The following is a 23409-nucleotide window of genomic DNA, read 5'->3' on the forward strand; positions in this document are numbered from 1 at the left end:
AGTAGTTATTAATCAGGCAGGTGGGTAGGAGTGGTCATGAGGGAGAAAATGGAGCATGGTGACAAATCGAAGACAACGGAACATCATTAGGAAAAGGAGCCCTGGTGAAATCTACAGGGTTCCAACGATATTGAGAAACAGAGATTTTTTTCAGAGAGAGTGTTGGGATTCTTTGACAGGCAGTATACAGGCTACTATAAATATACTTCAAATACTAGCATGGAGTTTCTCTGTAGTTCTGGATCTGAATAAAATCAACTGAAGAACTTGTAAACCCGGGACAAAATCGGTAGCATAATCTGTAAATGGCCTAGTAACGGTGAGGCCAGTGGGATCTCCATGGGCCACAATGAGAAAATAGCCTTTACCTGTGATAATATCTTCAATGGCACCGTCTTTTCCTTCGTATACGTGTCTATTATCTTTAACTTGTCGCCTTCTTAATTCCGCAATTAATTCTTGCTGCTGCCTCTTTGATTTGTGGGAAGGAGACTGAGAAGAAAGAAGAATGGCAGAGATTAGTGGGATCAGCACCCACTGGAGGTTTGAGAAAATCCAAAATGTGTCTGAGCATTTTGTTACTAACAAGCAGCCTCCGTCCGAAACACAAACAGCACCATCCCAAACATTCTGCTCAGCAGAGGAAAACTCAGAAAGCTTCTAGGAAGAAAAGCTTTTGCACTAAAGGACGCACAAAACTGGCAGCAATGGGAAGGCTGGACACCATGGCAACAAGAGGCAGCTGGTAATAACCAGTGACTTGTTAACCTTTGGTCCAGAGGATCCTGAGGAAGAATTCTTCGACCTGCCAGCCTTCGTGGTCTTCACCTATGTTGTTTCCCTCCATAGAATGCTCCCTCCCGTTCCCAGAGAAGCCCTCCCACTATCAAGGCCAGCATCAATGGCGACCCCGTGAAGCCTTCCTGTCCCGGGACACTGAGCCGTCCAATCATCAGGTTACCCGGGACGGCCTCTCTGTGTATCCAACTGAGATTTAAGTTCCCGATCTCTATAAACTTGGAAATGCCACACAAACATGCTCTCGGCCCCATTCCAGTGACTGCTGAACAAAATAACGAACGAACAAGTGTCCATCTGCCAAGTTTCCAAGGCCTAGAAGGAAGCGGAAGGCATCCTGTGCAAATCTGGCTTTCTGGCCTCTTGACGGCTCCATCTCAGGAGCCTGGCACACCTCACCTTTGGGTCCTGCTGCTCGAGCAGAGCTTCCTGCTCCAGGAGTTTCTCCATCAGCGCTTGTTCCTGCTTTTTCCTCAGCTCGTTTTCCTCTTCTGCTTGCTGGGTAAAATCAAAAGTGGCAGAAGATTATGTCAGTGGAAATGCCAGCAGTCAAGATTTTTAGAAGCCATTCTTAGAGAGTCCTTGGTTAGCCAGGAATTAGAGTTAAGGGAAGGTTTGGAAGATCTACACTATGTGCCTGATTCTAGGTTTTGCTGTCGGTCTGTATCACACCTCGTCATAACCTAGTAGTTGAGATTCACCCCCTTCCAGAGAATTCCTTTCCTGATGGTTCTCTCCCCACTCAGGCTGCTTCTCAGCCTCCATACCATATATATCGGGGTAACTCCCCTTTTGGCAGCTCTGCTCAGTGATTTTCATGTGAGATTGTTTTTCTTACAGAATCTCTCCCCTCCCTACAGCTTCTCTGAAAGGAGGGTCTCAGATTCCTCTCCTTTTGCCCATTGTTAGGGGAAAACCTCCATTCCCTTGCCTCTTGTTTCCTCAGGAGCCTCACCAAGTTGACACTCCTGGGCTTTCTTCCCACAGCTCACTCATTTCCAAGGGAGGCAGTGACAAGTGTGATGAATTAGGGACAAGGAATCCAACAGGCCGACCTCAGCTCAGTCCCGCGGGGCATCCCCTCTTTTGAAGCCAGCCTCCTTAAAGCAACTTCCAATAGTCTAGCTGTGCACTGGTAAGTCATCTAATTCAGGGCCGAAGGGTAAGCTCACAGAGACACACCCTGTCCTCCAATCCAACTTTTGTCAGTAATAAAGTTTACATTTTCATCTCTGTTGCTTTTGTCTCGTTTCATTTTGGTTCAAACTTAGGAAGGGAAATGACAGATGACATCCTAAAACCCTAACATCTGCCCATCAAGTCCCTGGGTCAGTGACAGGCTGGGCAGTTATTCACTAGGTAATATGTTAGGGCAAACAGAACATCCTGCCACGTCCCTGCCTGAGAAGCGCCTCACACAGCCAGCGAACAGGACCCCGGGGAGAAATGATAACGTAGAAGGAGCACCTGATGGGCTCTGACCTGTCACACCCCACAGACCAGCTTCTCTTTTTCCTCTGCTCTATGCACGACCCCGCTGAAGGGCCAGACTTGGAGACCAAACAGGGGCACTTCCCAGCTTGTATTATACAATTTAAAAACAGCATATATTTTCTTTTGAGACCTTAGACTTACAATTTATTTATTTATTTATTTTTTGCAGTACGTGGGCCTCTCACTGTTGTGGCCTCTCCCGTTGCGGAGCACAGGCTCCGGATGCTCAGGCTCAGTGGCCATGGCTCACGGGCCCAGCCGCTCTGCGGCATGTGGGATCTTCCCAGACCAGGGCACGAACCCGTGTCCCCTGCGTCGGCAGGCAGACTCTCAACCACTGCGCCACCAGGGAAGCCCTAGACTTACAATTTTTTTTAGTGAAGAAGCATGGTCCCAGCTCATACCAAGAGCTACCTTGAGTCATCTCGGTAGCACATCAGGGGACCCCAGAGCACCTCAGCCAGCAGCCCTGGTGACCAGTGCTTCTTATTGCTCATGGCCCCCAGCCTCTCGCACATGGGCTTGGTGCTGTATTTGTGTTCATCCTCGCTGCCAGGGACACTTTCTTTTTGCTTGTGATATCACTGCTACACTAAGCCATGCTGAGAGACGATGGCTAAATATCGTAATCTTGTGAGTTTCAAGTAAAAGGCCCAAGGATGGTTCTCCAATGCCATCAGATGATGGTGAAGTGACCCACTGTTTCCAATCACATGTTTCTCAAAGATGTCCACAGCCCTGCCGCATCCCTCCCCGCTCCACAATCACACTCCTCCTTCCTAGACCAACATTACCCAGCTTATACATAGACAAGCCTGGAGAACACAGATCGCAACGTCTCCTAAGAGCACTGAAGTCCCCTCATGCCCTGCCCTCCTTGTCCTCCTTTCTCAAGGGACAAATTCTTCTGACACAGATCTTTCTGGGTCACACGCTTTTTCAAGACCACGGTCCCGGATTATGTCATAGAAGGCCTCCCATTTAAAGGAAGGGCCGTTATGGGTCCAGATAAAGAAACAGGGATCAACTGTCCTTCCTAGAGCCATCTTTTGGTCCACACTAGAGAAATGTTGGTCCAGAGGCCCACGGGCCTGGGCAGAGCTACGACACAAGCAGGCTCTCCCTGACCTCAGCGACAGTGCCGCTGCCATAGGCCAGGACTCACTCCTTCTACCCTTTACCCACTCAACAACTCCACGGGAGGCCTGGGTTTCTCAGTCCTTCAACCTGCCTGCGAGGGTCAACAGTCAACGGGGCAGCAGTGGTCCTGGATCTCACTTTCCCACAGGCAGCCAAGAGCTTTTGTTTGGGGGCTGAGCCCCCAGCTGGCCGGGTAGAGACAGGGAGCATGACGGGCTGAGGGCCTCAGGAGCAGGGCCAGAGACCGCTATCTCGTCCTCACCACCCATATCTGCTGCCCGAAGGCACAGGGGAGGTCTCTGCGGAGCCACCGAGACCCAGACACAGCTCGAGGAGGGCACCCACTCGAGAAGTAATGCCAAGGAAGGCTTGACAGAAACCAGGCTCCTGCTTACCTTATAGGCTTTCACAAACCGGACAAAGACGGGAAAGAAGACAGAAGGTGGTGTCGTCTTGGGGTTTTCTCCAAAATACTTCACCACATCATCGAAGGCATCCTGTGAAGAAGCGAATTTCTCTTGAATGTCATTTTTCCAGCATTTGAACTCGGCACTCTGGGAGAAGAGCTGCAGCATCTCCCACAGGTCTCTGGCCTCCATCCTCCCTCACCTCCCACAATTCTCTACAGCCTGTGTTTCCTCCCAACACCCAAAGGCAACCAGAAGAATGCAACACTGCTACACTGGGACCTCCTGCCACTTCTACACACACACACACACACACACACACACACACACACACACACACACACACACACACAAATGAGGAACTACTCCTTTCAAAAGCGTCCTAAAGCCATGGGAAGACTCCTTAAAGCCAACCAGGTTAGAAGGGACCTTAGAAGTTTGCTCAGACTCTAGATCCCAGCTCACTGCTTCAATGCTCCTTACCGTAGCCACTCACTCACTCAAGTCTCTGCTTGAACCTTCCCGGGACACAAGGAAGCCAGCCTCACAAGGGAACCATCCCACCACGTCTGCTTCCTGAGTTTCCACAACGCTCTGCCTTCCCTTCTGGTGTACAGTCCATTCTGGCTGCTTCTCAGGTGTGTAAACTTGACCCCCAGTGTGGTATAAGATTTCAAGGTCAAGGCCTCCTGGAACCCAACATACTGGGGAACACTGCTGTGCTGAGCACAGGCCTACCACACGTTGGTTGAAGTGAACACAGGACCCACAATAAAGGGAGCCTAGGAGTGGAAGGGGAGGGGGCGGGGAGGGCCTCTAGAGAAAACGGTGAAGACCTCAAATTAGAAGAGACAATGAGAGCACAGGGGCATCTCCAGGTACAAAATGCAGAAAGATCCCCATCCCCCTTAATAACAGCTACATAAGAAATCTACCCTATGGGGCTTCCCTGATGGCGCAGTGGTTGAGAGTCCACCTGCCGATGCAGGGGACATGGGTTCGTGCCCCGGTCCGGGAAGATCCCACATGACGTGGCACGGCTGGGCCCGTGAGCCATGGCCGCTGAGCCTGCGCGTCCGGAGCCTGTGCTCCGCAACGGGAGAGACCACAACAGTGAGAAGCCTGTGTACCGCAAAAAAAATTAAAAAAAACCCCAAAGAAATCTACCCTCAGCAGACAGAGGACAATTCCCCCTCCGCCCCCAGAGCCTGGGCCAGCACCCCAGGTGGCTTTAACGGATCCAATCCCTTCTTCTTCATGGGTGTTGGGGGCACAGACACTCACCTGTGCAATCTTGGCATCATCCTGCAGCTTCTTCAGCTTTCCCTCATTGTTGAGGATGAACTCCTTCAGCAGTGTGTTGTGGTCATGCATGGTGTACTCCCTCTTGGTCAAGTCCATGCCCCTCTGCAGCTCCTTGACGTCCAGTAAAACATTCTCAAGGGAGACTGAAGTAGAGAAAGCAATGTCCCCGTGACTTCAGCCGGGAAAGTCAAAGCCACAGTGAGTCTGGCTGATGAGCCAAGTTCTCAGTGGGTTTCTAGGGTTACACAAGGCCCTTAGCTCTAGTCTCCGGCCTTCAGTGCAGACATCCTTTAATAGGAATAATTTACTAAGTGCTCACCATCAAGCACTGCATTAAATCCTTTACCTGCACTAATTCAGTTGCACCACTAGCCCATGTTGCCAACGAGGAAAAGCAACACAAAGAGGTTATGTGGGCTGCCCTAGGTGACACAGCTAGGAAGTGGCAGAGATGGAGTTTGGATAACCAGCACGGATCCCAAATCCTGTGCTTGTTCCCAACTATTCCATTTCTCTTACTGGAGATGATAACCTATTGGTTGGCCTGTAGGGTTAGAGGTTCCTTAACTGACAGGCCCAAGAGCTTATCCTCTACCTGACTCTTTGAAGTCCTCTGCATTTCTGTGGCTCTCCAGCAGGGGGTAGCATTTTACCTATTGAATTTTTAGCTGTACTGTCCACAGGGACCCAAAGCAACTCTGACCAGCTTCTTTTTGCTAAACAACCCTTCCGTGCGTCAGAAGGGGTTATTAGCACAAACCTTTCCATCTGCAGTGTGGCCACCCACCCAGAGTGGATTCACTCCTGCAGCCTCCTGCAGGAGGTCTGGGCGCCACCTCTGGCTCCCCACTGCCTGACGCAGCTCTGCACATGGATGGATTACGGAACAACGTAGCATGCTTTTCCCTCACTAGACCCACACTGTTATTCATCTTTGACTCCTCAGTGCTTAGGCCTGTGCCAAGTACAAAGCAGAAACTCAGAAAGGTTCACTGGATAAAGGAAGGATTGAGTAAATAAATGAGTGAAGGGATATGGAATCCATGTCAGCACACCTGGGCCCCAGAGTGAGAATACAGAAAACAAGTCAGCCAGAGAGCACCTCAATCTCCCCATTTTCCTCCACTGACTTTTCTGAAATGACACTTTAGGGGAATCTCATTCGGGCCAAACAAAATGTGCTATAGGAAAATTTTTTTCACTTTTTTTCTTAATTAGAATGGTGATGCTAAAGAACCCCTCATTTAGACAAAGGGAAACTTGAAAGGAGGAAAACCACTCTACCAGAAGAGAAATCCTGGTAACTGCCTAAGTAAGCCCTGAGCCCTCAGTAGGTCTGGCACGGCCTGCGCTGCACAGTCCTCTGTAGTCAAAATATCATTTCCTCCTGCCTCTCAGCCTCCTCTAGGGCTTCAGCAGCGTCTATCCCAGTAACAGGGCATCATCTCATTCATTAATTCACTCATTCATTTGTTCCCAACCATCAATTTGCCAGGAGCTAAGGAAATTATAAAGATAAATAAAATGATTATACCCATACATGAACAGGTTGCAGTGGACATGCAAAATGTTGTGATAAAATTTATTATATCTTGTATGAGAGGCTTGTATGGAATGCTCTTGAGTAAGAACACAGAAGCAGCAGCCATTTACTCTGAGGAAGGCAGAGAAAGTCTTGTCCTCAGAGATTCAATTCGCTAAGTCTGGGGTAGGTCTCAGGAATACAAATTTACAATAAACACTGGCTGCTTAAGATCATCATTTGAGAATCACAGCCTGTATCCAACTCCGAGGTCAATCTGCATCTTGTTCCTTTTTCTAGGCTAATGTTCTTTTGAGAGGATGTGGTACACTGGACAACATACCATATGAGAAGACTATCTGAGTTCAAGCTCTGTTTCTATCGTTTTCTACCCATGTGACCTTGGGCAAGGCATTTAATCTATAAAAATGTCAGTTTTTTTCATCTGTAACAGTACAGCCCAACTATCTCAGAGCAGCCGATGATTTAAACGAGAAAATGCATAACTGTCATAGCAAAGTAACAACCAAGAAGTACCGATAATTTAACTTGTGCTCAGGCTAAACACAAAATGTTTAGAACGGCCACACCTGAGCAAATGGGACAGCACAAAATCTAATTCAAGTGTTTGTTGAGGGGGGTGAGTCTCAGAGTCTCTCCTTTCAAATGACAGCAACAGAATAAAAAGGGCAACAGATGGAAGAGGGAAGGCACATGAAGCCCAAAGACCTGGATCTTTATAAAGAGAACACTGTCCTCTTCACGTCCATGTTTGTTATTGCTCCCAGGCGCGGGCAACACCAGAGGCGATGTGTTTCAGCTCAGAGCCTCTGACGTTTTAGCCTCCCCTTTGTAGAGGGGTTCTGAAGAGTGTTGTTTAAGCAGGGAAGGGTTCCCCCATGATTCAAGGCATTCATACCCAAGAGTAACATTAAGAGCTGAAATCAAGTACCTGAGGCAGCTTTCTCCACGTAATGAAGCTCATTATAAAATAGGGACACTTGGTGATATTTTTCTTTCACGACATTGGATATATAGTGCAACAGTGTTTGCTTTCGGTCCGTTGACTTTGTATCTAAGAGCTGAAAACCAAAGGGGATGAGGGTTAGAGTAACAGATGATGGGAGAGTTACCTGCCAGATGATGCTCCCCCGCTCAGGATAAATACCTGAGCACAGGTGCCCCAGAGCGGAGAGAAAACATTCCCACAGGAGAGTCAGCTCTGTTCTCGGGTGAACCAGCCCATGGATTATTAAGTGACAAGAGGACTTCCTGACCAGGGGACACGCTCAACTTTAGGGACGACTCTAAGCATGAGAGCTGTTCACACGTCTCTCCTCACGTGAACTCCCCGCCCCCACCTGCTCCACCACCTCCCTGACTTACAAGCAGGAAGACTCCAGTTTCAGTGCTCTCCCAAGTGAAGGCCAGAGTAGGAAGTGAGGCTGGAGCCGGGAGTGTGCATAGGTGTGCACAGGTACACCTATGCCATAGTCCTCACATCTGCTCAGCCCCACTTACTCCCCAACTCAAAGCAGATGTGCGTAACGTACGTACCATGGCCTTCTGGGGCCCAGACCTGTGACTAACTAGACAGTCCCTATCAAATAACCATGTACCCCCACACCGGGGGCTGGGGACTCCAACCACTGCCCATCCTGCTCCCGTGGAAGCCACGTCTGCCAGTGCAGCCTGGGGGACAGGGCTCCATAGAGCATTCTCTCTAGTCCTGTTCCTAAGTCAGGTGACTCTGAAAAGCAGAGCACCCTTCTTCATCCAGGAAAAAAAAAAAAAAATTTTTTTTAGAAAACACAGAAAAGTATAAAGAAGCAGCTCAAGAAACCTTCCTAATTCCATTCAACCTCTCTGTTAATATCTTAATCTACTTCCATTCGGGTTTTTTTTCTCCATATTTTACCTAGTTAAAAATCAAACTGTACAGAAAATTTATACCCTGCTTTCCTTCCTAAACACAAAATTACCTATTCCTTTGAAAACTCTTCACAAATATTCTAACAGTTGAAGAATAGTTCACCGTATTAACTATCATTACAGCATATGTAATCATTTCCCCAACTGTTGAATCTTTACACTGTTGCTAATTATTTGCAATTATAAATAAAATATAGCACCCATAATTCAGACTCCTGAGGAAAGATTCCTAGAAATGGAAATATTGGGTCAAAAGGTATGAGTATTTTTAAGGTTCGAAGTGCTTGCTGCCATATGGCGTTCCAGAAAATTTGTACCCACTGCTCCGCCCACTAGCAGAGAATCTTCATCAAAACATCCCACCCCACTTCCAAGAGCAGACTCTCTCTGCTCCAGGGCTTAATCTTTGCCAGCTGTTTTGTCTCTCATATAGCTCTTGTACTTCTTTTAAACTCTGAAGTTTAAAAACTCACCAGATCTAAACTCTGAAGTTTAAATCCATAAACTGCTCCTCGTTTACTGCTATTCATATAGTTGCCAAGGGCCAAGATGATCTGCAAAGAAAGAGAGAAAAGAGAAGTCCATCGGTACAGCATCCCAGGCATTCCCAGGCTGAGGAATGCAGCTGACAAGTCAGCTCTTCCATACACGTATAAGAGGAAAACTTCACTTGCCTCCAGAATTTTCTTGAGTTTTTGGGACGACTTTATAGAGACAGATGCTGCTATAATTGAGTGCAGTTGCTAGATTCCAGTCAAAGGAAAGAGGAGGGGGGGAAAAAAAAGACATGTTAAAAATGGGAAACTCCGATTGAAAACTAAAACTTTAATACAGAAGAAAACAGACCTGCATTTAGAACTTAAAGCCTTAATGCTGAGATTCTATTTTTTCCTAAACATAACAATTTTAAGTTGTCCTGCTAGGTCTTAGGTAACTAGAGCATTATGTGTAAGCTCTTCTCTAAATAGGAAGTATTATCAGAACTAGCTTATCATAAAATCTGTAAGCAATGAGACTTAAGTTAGGAGTCAACAGCGTCGTCCAGGAGAACTCAATAGCCTGCCCACCGTCTCTAATCATGTAATACAATTCATATTTTTAAATCAATGGAGCTAGCCAAGAACAAAAACAAAACAAAACAGCAAAGAAATATAATCACCGTGCAGAAGTTCTCAGAACATATTTTGGACACACATGCTACTATAGTCAGTAATTAACAAACATTTATTTAGAAATAGAACTGGGAAAGAACTATTTATGATATTCATAAGTCTCTACCAGATTAACACAAAGGAACAAGCGATGGTTAGCTATTATTTCTACGTCACCACAGTGTACTGTAACAAACTTCCAAGGAAGAAGACCCCCATGGCAAATTTAACGCTTCCAATGAAAGTCAATAAGCCTGTTCACTAAAGATATGAGATGGTTTGTAGAAATGAAGTTAAATTTTCAGTCTTGGTAACCCAGCCAGAGGACTGGTACCCTGAGGAGGGGACCAAATTTGAGAAAATTATTCTCCTTGTCCTCTGTATTGAGATGTCCTTTAAAATCCAAAGGATATCTGTAGACACAGGAAATGCCATTCTCTAGGGAGAAGAGCAATATGGAATGGGGAAATTCACCGTTTTCAATTTTACTTGGCATACACAATGAGAAAAAGAGGGTAAAAATAAAAATGCCATGTCGAAAGTTCTGGGAAGAAGTCTTAGAGCCCATGACATTAAGTGCAATTCTGTGAGAAAGTTAAAAGAAAACAAAACAAATGCTATCTGTTTGGACCCCTTCCCTTGCCAGAGTTGGTCCACTCACAGGAGTCAGCATCTGAATACTTTCGGCAAAGTTCCCAATGAAGGCCATGATGGTCATCTTCTGCATGAGCCTCTCAATTTTACTGAACTGCATCATGAACCGGTCTTCATCTGACAAGTTTTCCAGGGGCTTCCTTTCCCGCTCATAGAGCCGCAGCACTTTCACCTCATTCTCAGTTGGCAAGAACCTCATCAAACACTCTACAAAGTCTACAGGCAACGTCTTCAAGTCAAATCTGAAGACAGAGGTGGACATGTCAGTATTAAAGAGAAAACCTCCTCCCCTCTCAGCCACACCTCCACCTGGTCCAGGTCATGAACCACCATGTCGATGAGTTGATGCCCACAGCTGGACGATGCCTACAGATGTGAACATGCCCCTTGGTGCTGGCTCCTGACCGTGCATCAAGCACGTTCACTGGTCCTTCCTGGAAACCTGGACCTTATCACAACTGCCACGCTCAGTTTTTAGGCTATTAGTATAGCTCTAAGCCTCTAGACATCAATAGTAAATGACAGCAGGTAGAAGCAGAAGGAAAGCTGAAGTCTCTGGTGGTTAAGTGGTTCAAGGACATGTTTTTTTTTGGCCTGTGAAGTACTGCTAATTAAGGAGATGTAATATTATACACACAATTACAGAATATCTGATGAACTCTGTAAAAGATTTCAATTAAACCAGGAAGTCTGGGGTATTTTTTCTCCTTTAGAAAAAAATGCATCCAAATGTCTGTACTATATGATGCTTTGGCTTAAATGCATACATCCCTTGGGGGAATACTCGGTCTTTGTGGACCTATACTCCATCTGAACTAAAGAAGTACCTGCTACAGTCTCTATTCTATTCTCTGGGCAACCTTTGTTCAGCAATAGAATTACACTTAATCATCATGACAAACAAGATATGCGAAGATTAAAAACCAGAATTCATACCAGGTTGCAACACTAGAAATCGGAACAGATGACAGGGTGCACTAAACTACTAGCTTATGATCCCGGCTGAGGACATGAAACTGGAACAAATGATTTCTCTGTGTCTTTTACTCCCCTAAGAACCTCTGATCAAAATTTAGGAAATACCAATTAATGATGAATTAGTTCCTAAAACATCTAATAACATCCCTATCATATTTGAAAGTCACCATGACTCAAAGAGTAGAAAGATTCTTCTAATAGAAGAGTAAATAAAATCAATGCCTTCTCTGCAGTTCAAGGATTAAAAAAAGAACTAAACTTGCTTTAAGAGGCCCTGAAAGGGCTAAGGAGCAACAGGAATCACATTCCTATTGTTACGAGTTAAGACAAGCCTCTGTCTCCTATTTGCATCTGGCATTGGGTTGAATCATTCCACAAATGCCATCAAATTTGTACTCAGTGAATCTGGATAAAATTCAGATACTCCACAGAAAACTGATATTTTCTCCCTTTTCTCAGCATCTGCAATACTTCTCTCAACTTTCCTTTTATGTAAGCATTGCTGCAGGCATATGTAAGAGAACAGACCAAGATAATAAACGATGTCACGATCCAGTTGTTATTCTTCTAAAACAATTAATTACTCATTCTAACATAGCACCCCCGAAGGTCATTTCTGGTCCACCTCTTCAGCGTTACCATTTTCATTCTAAATTTACTAGGATATAATCTTTCAGAATGCCCTGAACTTACACATGAATAGCTTTACATATTTCATCCGCGGTCTTTCCAGCTTTCCTTAAAGTTATGGCAAGATTTTTAGCCCTATTTGCTTCTAGTAATGTCACTTTGTTTGACCCCTTCTGCGTTATCTTCTGTTTGCTTGAAGAAAGATCAATGGCAGGACCTTGGGCTTTTGTCTTAAATATTTCTTCAAATTCATCTACATTTAAGTCCTGGGTTGGAGAGGAATGAAATAGGCAAATTAGATTATACTTAAAAATGAAGTCAGGAAGCCACCATTTAGACAGTTTCTTAAGCATCAAAGAAGTTACTTTTTCTACTAAGTACTGATACTTGTCTTGGGCCATGGCTTGCTCTATTTCTCTATTTGTGTCAGTGTTGTGTGACTTATGCCACATATACAGACAAAAATGTCTAAAGTAGACAACTGTTTCCAACCAGTTAACTCAATTGCCTTTCAATTACTGCCTTGTAGGGATGGCCAGCACAGACTAAAACTATCCACCAAACCAGCTAGTAGGCGTGATTACTGAGTCCTTTTTCACTTATAGTTCAATAAAGGGTTTTTATGCCCCTTTATAAATTAAGGGCAGAGATTGGGTCAGATGTACCTTTTGTGACATACAGTGAAAGATGTTCAAAACTATTCCATTTTAATGTATAATATGTTTTTAAACGTAGTTTTAGAACCACCTTACAAAACAGCATCCAATTTTATTCTCCTTTTCTCCTTTACATCAAGACACTTAAAACACTAGCTTTTATTGCAGAAACTTTCAGGTTAACACAGCACCCATTCTGGCTTTGCTGCACAGAGAGGGCCCCTTGTTTCTAACCCATGAGAAAGATACCTCCAGAATTCGCTCATCATCAATTTCGTTGAAGACTGTGCCATTGATCTGATTTGGCTTCAGGGCAACCCAGTTAAAAACTGGCATTCTGAATTTCGTCTTGATTGGCTTCTTAATTTTCACAGCTACAGAGGTCAGAGAGAATGAAATTAAGATTCCACCAAAACCCTCGAGAACAATCAGACAACAGTCCTTGCAGATGACACTCTAACACTGGAGGAAGGCTAGCAAGAGGTGGCCAGGTGTTTTAAAATATGGAAAACATCAGGCAACACTGTGGCCAGGGCAACTTGAGGTCATCAATTGATACAACAGTGTGTTACAGTTGCCTAAGAGCTGGGGTTTTGCTTTTATTTTATTTTTTTAATGCAGGCAACTGGGTGGTTGAAATACAGTCACAGTGTCAGGACAATGCTTAGGACAAATAAAGAGTTGGGGAATAAAAATGATTCTTTATATTATTAGATAGCAGAGAGGGCAAATACTCTGTGTCACTTAGTTTGACACTGGTGAATGTGAAGTCGCATTCTGACATCCTAAATTTCTGGCTCTCTAACACACATTTCCAAAACAAATCTTCAAAGATGATCAGAGACTGCAGACAGTGTCTGCTTAAACCACCAGGAATGAAATGTCAAGAAGGCTGACTTCCAGCCAGAGCAATACACTCCTGTGGATGATTTCAATAATGGGGATGATATTGGCTGTTGAGAGTTATTCCAAACAGACTAAGGGCCACAAATGGCCCAAAATAGAATGTTTAAGAAGACAAAAGGGGTACTTAGAAATCTGGGTTTGTATTGCTTTCTGGAGAAGGGCCACAGTCCCCTCCCCCTCTCTTTTAAGTGCAACCTCTCGCCAGGAATCAGCTACTGCTGCAACTAGAAGGTAAGAATGCACCCATTAAAAATACTGAAAACCTCTTAATAGAGAGGAAGGGTCCCACCTTTGAGGGGATGGGGGTGGGGGGAGTGCCACCTCCTCTTACTTTGGGGAAATGAGCTAAAAAAGGCAATCCACTAAAAATTCCATTAATTAACTACACACCATAAAGAAGTCTTCCCAAACCAATTCGCTATAAATATTCACCATCTTAAGTCTGTCTCAGGGATGCCCACCACACTATTTGGGAAGGGAGGGAGAAGAAATTCAATGCAGAACAAAAGAAATGGAACACACAACTGGGCTTTTACCTGGCTGCCTGCCTTACAGAAAAAAACGGAGACAGTGCCTCTCGTTCCTCCAGAGTTACAAAGGCCACGTAAACAGCGGGAATGTCATCTGACAAATCCACACAGAAGCATGCAGGAACACAGAAACACAGCTTTTGCCAAAACAGGCTTTCCACCACCAAATGTGACACTTCACTCTCTACTACCCAACAGTGTCCATTTCTGTCCTTGCTACCCAGGAAAGCCCATGTCCTCCAGGGGACAAAGGACCAGACCTTCCTCTAGTCTGGCACTTCTGCAGAGTTGAGGGAGAAGAGGTGGACGGGAGCGGGGGTGACAGGTCAGCGCCATCCGGTTCCATCATCCCTCCACAGACAACGCAGGCCTCAGGACACTCCCTACAAGCAACTCCCTGTGCAGCCACCCTACTTTTAACTCTTTAAGCAAGATTACGTATAAGCCTGAGATCAGAGCACAGGCCAAAAAGTTCTCTTCTGAAAGGCTGCCCTGATTCTGACTGGGGAGTTGGGGGGCTGGGTCAGCAGAGGCGGGGTCTATAGGTGACCACGATACGCACCATGTTCCCAGTGTTCAAGCTACAGGAAGTGGCTCTGCGTGGGTGGGTGGGTGTTCTGTGGAGAGAACCGATCACCAGAGGAAGGGGACTAGGAAAGCAGCACCCAGCAGCTTTCCCTTGTTCTGGGGAGGAGACTTCCTCTCTCCCTCAGGATAAATCTAAAATCCTAGGGACTTCCCTGGCGGTGGTCCAGTGGTTAAGACTCTGCGCTCCCAATACAGGGGGCACGGGTTCGATCCCTGGTTGGAGAACTAAGATCCCACATGCCACGGCGCATGGCCAAAACCAAACAAACAAATAAAATTTTTAAAACCCCTAAAATCCTTCTAGAGTTGAGGTCTTAGATCCAACTTTTAAAACTAAACTAAAAAACGTTCCTTTCCCCAGGGAGAAAGGAACAGGGCACCTGAAACCCAGGATGCCTGCTTAAAGGGCCATAACCTCTTCTATAGGTTCAACTAAAACATGTGGGCAACCCTGGAATCACAGCAGCCAGCCAGCACCACACCTCCCCGCAGACACAGAGCAAATGCAACGGCTCAATGGGAGATGGGGTGGAGATGTCAAGGCACAGCGTGACCCACAGGAACACAGGGCAGACACTCAACACACTCAGGGAGGAGCAACCTACAGAAAAGCTTGATTGGCCCGTCTTTTGTGGAAGCAGAAAGAACAAAGAAAATACAAAAGAAAAATTAGATACGGTTAGCGTTCGGCGGCTCAGCAGTCCACACACTCTTAGCAGAGAATTCCATGCTTCTGGGACACATCTCACAAGGCAGCCCAGAGCCAAGAATTCATTTCCATTCAGACCTGCCTTAAAGACGCCCTTATTATTTTATTTTAAAAAATAACTCTTTTTTTAGAAAAGGGGGAAAAATGATTTCATTATAGTGCTGCCAAAGAGCCATACTGCCCTGTGCTAGGTATTCCGTAAGACATAAACAAGGTTAATGAAAAGATAATCAGCTGAAGTCCCAATTCTCACTGTGAAGTTCCAAAGCATATTCTTCCGAAGAGGAACAGCAAAGGTTACAGACTACCCAGGGGTCTGTCAGTGATGACCTGACCAGGCAATGGGAACCAGGTTGGTCTAACAGATTTGAGGAGGTATGCCTTACACTTCAAATGCACATGTCACACTACTAATATATTCTGTATAAAATGCAAAGAAAAGTCCACAAGATAAACTCAGGGGACCTCCTCCTGGTCCCCTGACTTGGTCACCAAGAAGACACTTGCTCATTGCCTGCTGAAGAGATAAGACATCCATTTGCCTGTGGATCTAGGGGTCTAGTGATGTCACAGGTTTTTGGCTTCCTGGGGGGTCCTTGGCATATTATCTCAGCTGTCTCTTGGCTCTATGGGGACATCCTGATGCTGTCTGGCCTCTTGGTTCCAGAGAGAGAGTGTTACTGAATACACTGGCAAAACATCTCACAAAATGGGTTACAACCACTAAGTATTAACGGCCGAATTAAGGATGAGTAATGAAAAGAGATTAAAGGCCTTGTAGAAACTACCTGATCTCAAGCTATCAAAGACTCGTAAGGATTTTATAATCCTTATGTCTTGTAAAACACAACATCATGTAATTGTTTAATGGACGCTTATGGCACTGAAGAGGAGTTTCTTCAGTTCCACATACAGTCCTTCAAATTGCATAAGACACAAAGGGGACAACTTCCAAATGTAGGAATCCTGAAGGGAGCAGTGAGGGATCAGCTGAACACAGAGCTTCACACTGTAAAACTGAGGCAATCATTGGAGCCAACAAATTATAAAGATTAAGTAGGAGGAAGAACCCAGGCAAAAAATTTAACAAGAGAGGCCAAGACTCGTTCAGAAGGGAGTCCTGGACGTGCACATCTGAGACTCTTGGCTCTTCTCTCCGCCAAGGCAGTTCTGAGGTCCAAGTTGGAGCCCAGGTGAAGGGAAGTAGAGGCCGTATCGCACATTAGGTTTTGTCAGACAGAAAGGAAGCAGGACCAAAGGAGAGACACGCTCATGGTGAGCGCTCCTGGGAGGCTACAGGGAAAGCCTCATCAGTGGGCCCAGATGCACATGACAATGACACTATCACTGAAAACAGCCTGTTGATGTAACAGATTCCTGGGGCTCCTTAACAGGTCTTCTGTTTGTTTACGTTTCAAAATCCAACAGTTTCATGATGACGCTCCTTTAACTTTTGTCCTTCAGAAGCAATAAAAGTTCTAGAAGAAAGCGGTAGACGAGGGAGACCTTGAAAGGTCGAAGTCAGTCATTGGTTTACTGCCAACACGACTTTGAACAGGCATCTTGTTTGACAGTTTTATACGAGCTGGGGTGGAAGTAAACACCACAGATCTGATGTGGAACATGTTTGTTACAGGTGGTTTATTGGTGTCGAAAAGGGCTTCAGTCACCAGGATAAACTAGTCCTAACGACTGGCTGGTAAAGCTGTAGATGGGATGGACATGCTAAGAGATGGAGACTGGGAGATCATTTACAGCTGAGACCATCATTTACACTGGGGCAAAAGGCTCTGAAAACCACTGCAGCCTTGGAAATGAGACCATTATTGTGCTAGTTCATCAGAAATAAGAGACCTCACGAAGGGACTGAAATGGTTGAGGAAGCAGAATTATCTGACGTCACAGGAACGGCTTGGCAAAGCTCAGAGCAATTCCAAACGCCAGGGGAACACTCCGTGACTGGGAAAATGGCTTGCGGTATTTTAGAAAAGAGTAAAAATTTATTTTTGTGAGTCAAAAATAAGAACTTATATTTCAAGACATTAGAGCAACTCTCCCCCTCTCACCCACACCCGCCCCGTTTTATTTCTGGTGAGGGAGGGATGCCGCATTCTATCCTGGGCAGTGGAGCACTTCAAGGCAAGAAGGTACTGCTGGTGGTAATGCTTCCCTTTGAAGCTTAATTCCACTGTAGTGAATTGTGATGCCCTCAAATGCTCGGAAGAAATGCCTGGAAGCCTACATCAAGCAATTAACACAGAGAGGCATTTTCCCCTTTTATAGATGCCATCGAAAATAGCCTCAAAGAAAAGAGCCATAAGCACTGAAAGCACGCTGTGTCAGAGCTTGGACTGTCATGTTTTCTGAACCCATGAAAATGCACTGATCCCTAAGAAGGTAACCTGTCTCTCTTCCCTTCTCTAGGTGGGGAGAGAAAAGGTAGGAAAATGGTGTGAGATCAGAACTTCCTGTCAGGGAAAGAGTGACAAAGGCTACTGAAAGAAAAACGCCTCCTGTGCACAATTTCCCCTTTACTGGCTGCATTAGCAGGAATGTTCTTATATTAAGAGGAGACACATGTGATTTTGCAAGAGACCTGGACTTTGAAAGAATGGCCTGGACCCTCTGGAGGTCAGACAATTGAGTATTTGTATTAAATATCTGGGTCTTAAGTCTGCACTCTTACCTGCTAATCCTGAGTTGAAAACCACTGTGGGTGAAGACGTCCCGGGCAGCGGGGGTGCAGAGGGAGGAGGGGGAGGCAAAGGGGGAGCCGGCACAGTCTCAGCTGCAGGACCCGGGAGAGGAGGCGGGGGCGGAGGGGGAGGTGGGGGAGGGGGAGGTGGGGGAGGGGGCATAGGCGGCGTGGCTGGACCATTTCGCGCTAGCAAAAGAAAAGAAACAAATCGACTTTGAAAACAGGGGAACGGTTTTTCCTGCAATATGCCATGTGTACATAAAGGACCTGAAAACAAACACTGAGGAGGACAAAGGGTTTTTTCCCCAAAGACTACAAAAATGTCCTCGGTAACAAATGGGGAACATTCTGTGCCATGTGTGAAATGAAGACGTATACCCTTCATCTCAAAAGGTAAAAGTTCTTAGAATCAATCAATAAAAGAAATGCCAACAGAAACAGACAAAGGACATAGATGAACCGTAGGTAAAAGAAGTACAGATATCCCAATGCTCTACCTCAGCTCTCTCGCCAAGGCTTCCTACCTGCTTCAGGTGTGTCTGACAACAGAGGCAGTGGTGGGGGAGGAGGGGGCAAGGGTCCCGAGGCGGCAGCCCCCGTCACTGGCCCCACAAAGTCACCCACCGCCACTTCGGACCCCGTGGGCAACGTGCCAGAAGCCACAACCGGCAGGATAGCGATGTCCCCATCCCCTTTCTTCTGAATTTTAATGGTCCCTTGTTTCTCCAGCTCATGAATCTTTTTTTCTAGGGTAGACTGTCTTTGAATGGCTTCTTCTTTCTCTTTGACCATTTTCCTTAATGTGTGAACCTGGGTATTTGCATCTTTGTAGATTTCCTGCAAAAAAACCCATGGTCAAGAGTTGGTCTTCACGTGACATTCGTGCCTATTACCGTTAGATTGGCAAATTGAGGATAAAGAAAATAACAAAAAAAAAAAGGAAAAAAGAAAAAGGATACTTATAATATATATATATACACACACACACACACACACACACACACACACACACACATAGGATGGAACTCAGCCAGAACTTATAAAGTCCCATTCGTTATCAATTGTTCACTGGTAATGCATGCAATACATTCTAGCAGTTGTTACTGTTGAGGTAATTCTTTCCATTAATAAATACAGCTGAGTCAGTTTTCCCCACAGGTGAAGAGGAACAGGGCAGAGAAGACCCAAAAATAATTTTATAGCTGACTTTGGAATATCCTGAGGGTATTCTGGTGGTGCAGCATGTTTTCTTTTCACTTTTGTTAAAATTCGTTTGTTACTCCTAGATACATATCAGCTAACAGTAGACAAAAGGTCCCTAAATCAGACTTGAACCGAAGTCAGACTGGGATTAAAAATCTGCAAATCATGGAATAATCCACTTATGAGTAACCAGCGGCTGACTGTTTTGAATGGATTTCTCTGGCCTTCACAATGCCCCCTTGACCAAGCTCAGGACAGCAACTGTTGTAACGTTTTCCAAAACAGGCCAATGTTTCCCTCCACTAATTCCTTATTTCTGTCTAGGTTCTTCACAGAAAACAAAGAAGTTACAATTTTCAATTCAAAGGCTGTCCTGGTTCCTTTTATAAGGGGTCCACAGAGGTTCCAGTGGAAGGAGTTTATGGAACCCACTTGCTGGGCCTTACACACGTGATCTCTCACCACAAACCTCCAGCAGGTAGGGAAACATTCTTCACACCCTGTCTATTATTAACAATCTGAGAGTCTGAACTTGAATTGAGTCCATATGCTACAACTCTGTCTCGATGCAGTGCCAGAAAATAAATTTCCTAGAGTTAACTGTAGGACCTGTCAGAATATCAAGCAACACACACAGACATGATAACTATCACATAAAATGTGCCACGTCATTAACGGCCGTGTAAAGGCAAGCCATTTGCCTAAAAGCCCTCCAGGCATTTTGGTGTTTTTATGTTCAAGCACATGGATGGCGCTCCATAAATACCTGACCTGTAAGGTAAAACAATGCTAAAGCCAAACAAAATAGCTGGAATTATCTGATAATAAAATGGACTGATTTTGCTTTTGACTTTTTTCTTTCTCTCTCTCCTTTTTTTTTTTTTTTTGGTGAATGCCAGTAGGTCTTGTCTATGTTGTGATTTCACCATTTCCATAGCAACTACCAAATCTGGTTTCAAGCAGAAGCAAAGCAAAGAAATACAAAGAAGTCCAAGTCCTAAGAAAAATAAATAAGGGGCATGAATTAAATCCATGCTGTGTTTTTATTTCCAACCAAATGGGTGATCCACAGAATTCACTCAGACTCGTCCAGATGGGAAAATACTGTTGCTCCCAAAACCTGTGATAAGGAAGTAATGAAGCCCCAGCATTGGAATGCACACATATGTGAAGACATACGCTAACTATGTGTACTTTTCATTTGAGTTTCACCTCTGAAATGGTTCCAGTAAATATGCCGCATCCGTGCCTCCCTCTACTGTGAACATATGTGGGTCCTATCTACTAGGCTAAAGCTACAGCGCATGCCCTGCAGTGCCCACCTGGTGTGGCTACCATCATCACACGTACCCGAACAACATCCAGCTCCTTGTTCCTCTGCATGAGCTGCTTTTCCAGTTCCACGATCTTGGACATGGCTTCATTCTCTGTGTCTTGCAGTTTTTCTGACAACTGTAAAGTTTTGAAAGGGAAGATGTGTCACAACAAAGGATCATTCTCATCAGGTCCTTGGTTTTCAGAAAGTGTAGCTCAGAGACCACTAGGGGCCCATCAGAGTCCTGCATGTGTTCCCCAAGTTGTTTTCTGAAAATGTTAATATTTATAAGATGGTGCTGAATACATACTTGTTTCTAAGAGGAATTCATTTACAAGGGATCCTTAATAAGACCCATAAGTCAGCTCCTTAGTGTTTTGACATACACAGTGTGTCTTTCTCCATTTCTGCAGGGGCCAGCGAACGTAGAGAATAGTAGGTGAGGGAGGAGGTCGAGTCACCTTTCCCTCCCTAAGAAAAGGCCATTAGGCAAAAGCTTTTGAAAACTGTTGACCCAGAAAACTTGGTTTTGTTGTTGTAAGTCACCAGTTGAAAAAATACTACTGCTTGTTTTGACTCAAACTATCCAAATAATAAAAGTCATTTTGGAGGGGTAGTTCAAATAAACAGGTGGTTACTACAATAGCAGGTTATGTAAGTATGGTCATGCAATGCCAGCTAAGGCTTCAGAGAAAGATGGGGTGAGCCATGAGTGAAAGTTACTTTCCACATAAGGCTCTAAAATTGGGCACCTTCTGATTTCTTACATCTCACTGAGAATAATCACACATAAAGAAAATCAGGGAGGCAAGGTAAAGAGGAAGAGTGGAGATTTATGCTGACCAAGTTCAGAATATAATATAAATATTTTAAGGGAAGAGACAAAAAGAGAAAAAGGAAGAGCCTATAAGTGCTCTCCTAAGCAGGTACCAACTGAGTCAGCACAGCACTTACAAAGGGAGGGCTTTTGGCAACTTGGCTAAACCACAAGCCATGAAGATGCCCCTTTTCAGACTGATGGGAAAAGAGGAAGGACATTAAGCACAAGTAATACTCTTAACTAAGAAAATGCAGAGAAAAATAAATGGACCGTTCAAAGAGAAAAACCACATCCTTCCAAAAAGAGACAATTCCTTTCACAATCAAGGACACTTTCAATCAGAATTCAGTAAAAGGATGTGGTCCTCACAATGTCTGGGTTTTAAGACACACCATATTCCTGTTCATTATACTGAGAGGACACTTCTTGCAAGAAAAGGATATATGGGAAAACTTGCTGATTTCCTTGAAAATGCTACCGTTGAGATGAAGCTATTTAGAACTTGAGTGCCCATGAGGCAGGAAAGTGAAGACCCGCATCATGAGGACACTAGATCAGCCCGTCCACAGCCTGCATGGACACATTTGGTAGAAGATGACTCACATTCAGAAGAAGATACTTCTTCACCAAACGGACATATTTTAGTTGCATTTCTCTTCAGGTAATGCCCATCTTCTAACTCTCCTGTTCTTATAACTAAGGTGGCCAGGGAATCTGGACGCAGCAGAAACTGAGCAGTGAACGAAGGCAATGGGTTCCACTTAGTCGTAAGTAACATACCTGCCTTCGTTGAAAGAGCCCAGAATGGCTTCTGATTGCTCTCTAGCTCAAGTTGCATCTCATTCCTAGACTCCAAATCCTTTCCTTAACTGCCGTAAAAGCTAACATCTGTTCTGCCTTGCACCTAGCTGAAACATTAGCCATTTTTCTTTTTCTGAGAGGTAGTTACATGAGAGATGTTTTCTTCCAGTTCTTCCACCCTCTCCAAAGCTGCATTCTTGGTTTCCGCGTCTTCCAGCAGAGCTCCCACATCAAACACGTTGTCCAGGTAAGCCTGAATCTGTACCTGCAGCTTGTCACTCTCAGTATGTTTCAGCTTCTAAAAATCAAAATGCAGGAGAACGTGGTGTTAGCATATCTGTGGAAACACAACATAATTACCCAAGAGCCTACATGTTTTTGTTTGTTCCTTCCAAGAGAGTTTTTTGTTGGTTGGGTGGGTGGGTGGGTGGTGGTTGTTTTTTTGGCCATGTCACGAGGCATGTGGGATCTTAATTCCCCAACCAGCTATGGAACCCGGGCCCCTTGCATTGGAAGAGTGGAGTCTTAACCACTGGACCACCAGGGAAGTCCCCCAGGAGAGGGTTTTGTATCTCATTCTCCTTAAGAGACCTCTGGAGTAACCATCTAAGAGGGTACCATCAGATTACTTTCTGGTGCTTACTGTCTCCCAAATACACACACATTTCCTCCCTAATCCTTCCTGTAGATATATTCCCCATGCAGATATATTCCACCCTAAAACATTTTTGATGCAGGTGAAATCAAGATAACAGAAAAATCAAAAGGGAACAACAGGGCTTCCCTGGTGGCGCAGTGGTTGAGAGTCCGCCTGCTGATGCAGGGCACATGGGTTCGTGCCCCGGTCCGGGAGGATCCCACATGCCACGGAGCGGCTGGGCCCGTAAGCCATGGCCACTGAGCCCGCGCGTCTGGAGCCTGTGCTCCGCAACGGGAGAGGCCACAACAGTGAGAGGGAACAACAGTCACAAGTAACATAAAACTTGAGGGGTATCTGTGTGATAGAGGAGATTAGAGTGGGTGGTATCTTGCTTGGGTAGTGATGGTAGTTCTGGTTGAGGGTGAGGGGTACATGGGAGTAGAGGAAGACACTGATACAGCATATTAGACTCGGGGATTATTTTAGCACTAGTTCCTAGAACCCATCCCCCATAATTACTTGGCTAAGACAC

The 23409-nt window shown here is 45.1% G+C and overlaps 1 protein-coding gene across 13 annotated transcripts in view; it reads right to left on the reverse strand.

Moving 5' to 3' along the window:
* The window catches only part of FMNL2 (formin like 2), a 303592-nt gene that overhangs the window by 7276 nt on the left and 272907 nt on the right, over nt 1-23409 (reverse strand). For 9 of the 13 annotated variants that reach the window (XR_010944441.1, XR_010944444.1, XR_010944439.1 and 6 more), the window contains 15 exons: nt 22386-22535; nt 20652-20753; nt 18623-18935; nt 18087-18284; nt 15297-15317; nt 12917-13041; nt 12075-12277; nt 10411-10645; nt 9273-9341; nt 9072-9152; nt 7619-7748; nt 5124-5287; nt 3828-3929; nt 1198-1296; nt 369-492 (listed from right to left, as the gene is read on the reverse strand). Coding sequence is in view for 7 of the 13 variants with exons in the window: in XM_067741904.1 (XP_067598005.1) it covers nt 369-492; nt 1198-1296; nt 3828-3929; nt 5124-5287; nt 7619-7748; nt 9072-9152; nt 9273-9341; nt 10411-10645; nt 12075-12277; nt 12917-13041; nt 15297-15317; nt 18087-18284; nt 18623-18935; nt 20652-20753; nt 22386-22535 (2116 nt within the window). In the remaining 6 variants the exon portion in view is untranslated. The remainder of the gene's footprint in view (nt 1-368; nt 493-1197; nt 1297-3827; nt 3930-5123; nt 5288-7618; nt 7749-9071; nt 9153-9272; nt 9342-10410; nt 10646-12074; nt 12278-12916; nt 13042-15296; nt 15318-18086; nt 18285-18622; nt 18936-20651; nt 20754-22385; nt 22536-23409) is intronic. The other 4 variants (XR_010944440.1, XM_067741911.1, XM_067741909.1 and 1 more) reach the window with 1 other exon arrangement.

Source organism: Pseudorca crassidens, chromosome 6 (assembly GCF_039906515.1).
Source record: "Pseudorca crassidens isolate mPseCra1 chromosome 6, mPseCra1.hap1, whole genome shotgun sequence".
NCBI classification, from domain to species: domain Eukaryota; kingdom Metazoa; phylum Chordata; class Mammalia; order Artiodactyla; family Delphinidae; genus Pseudorca; species Pseudorca crassidens.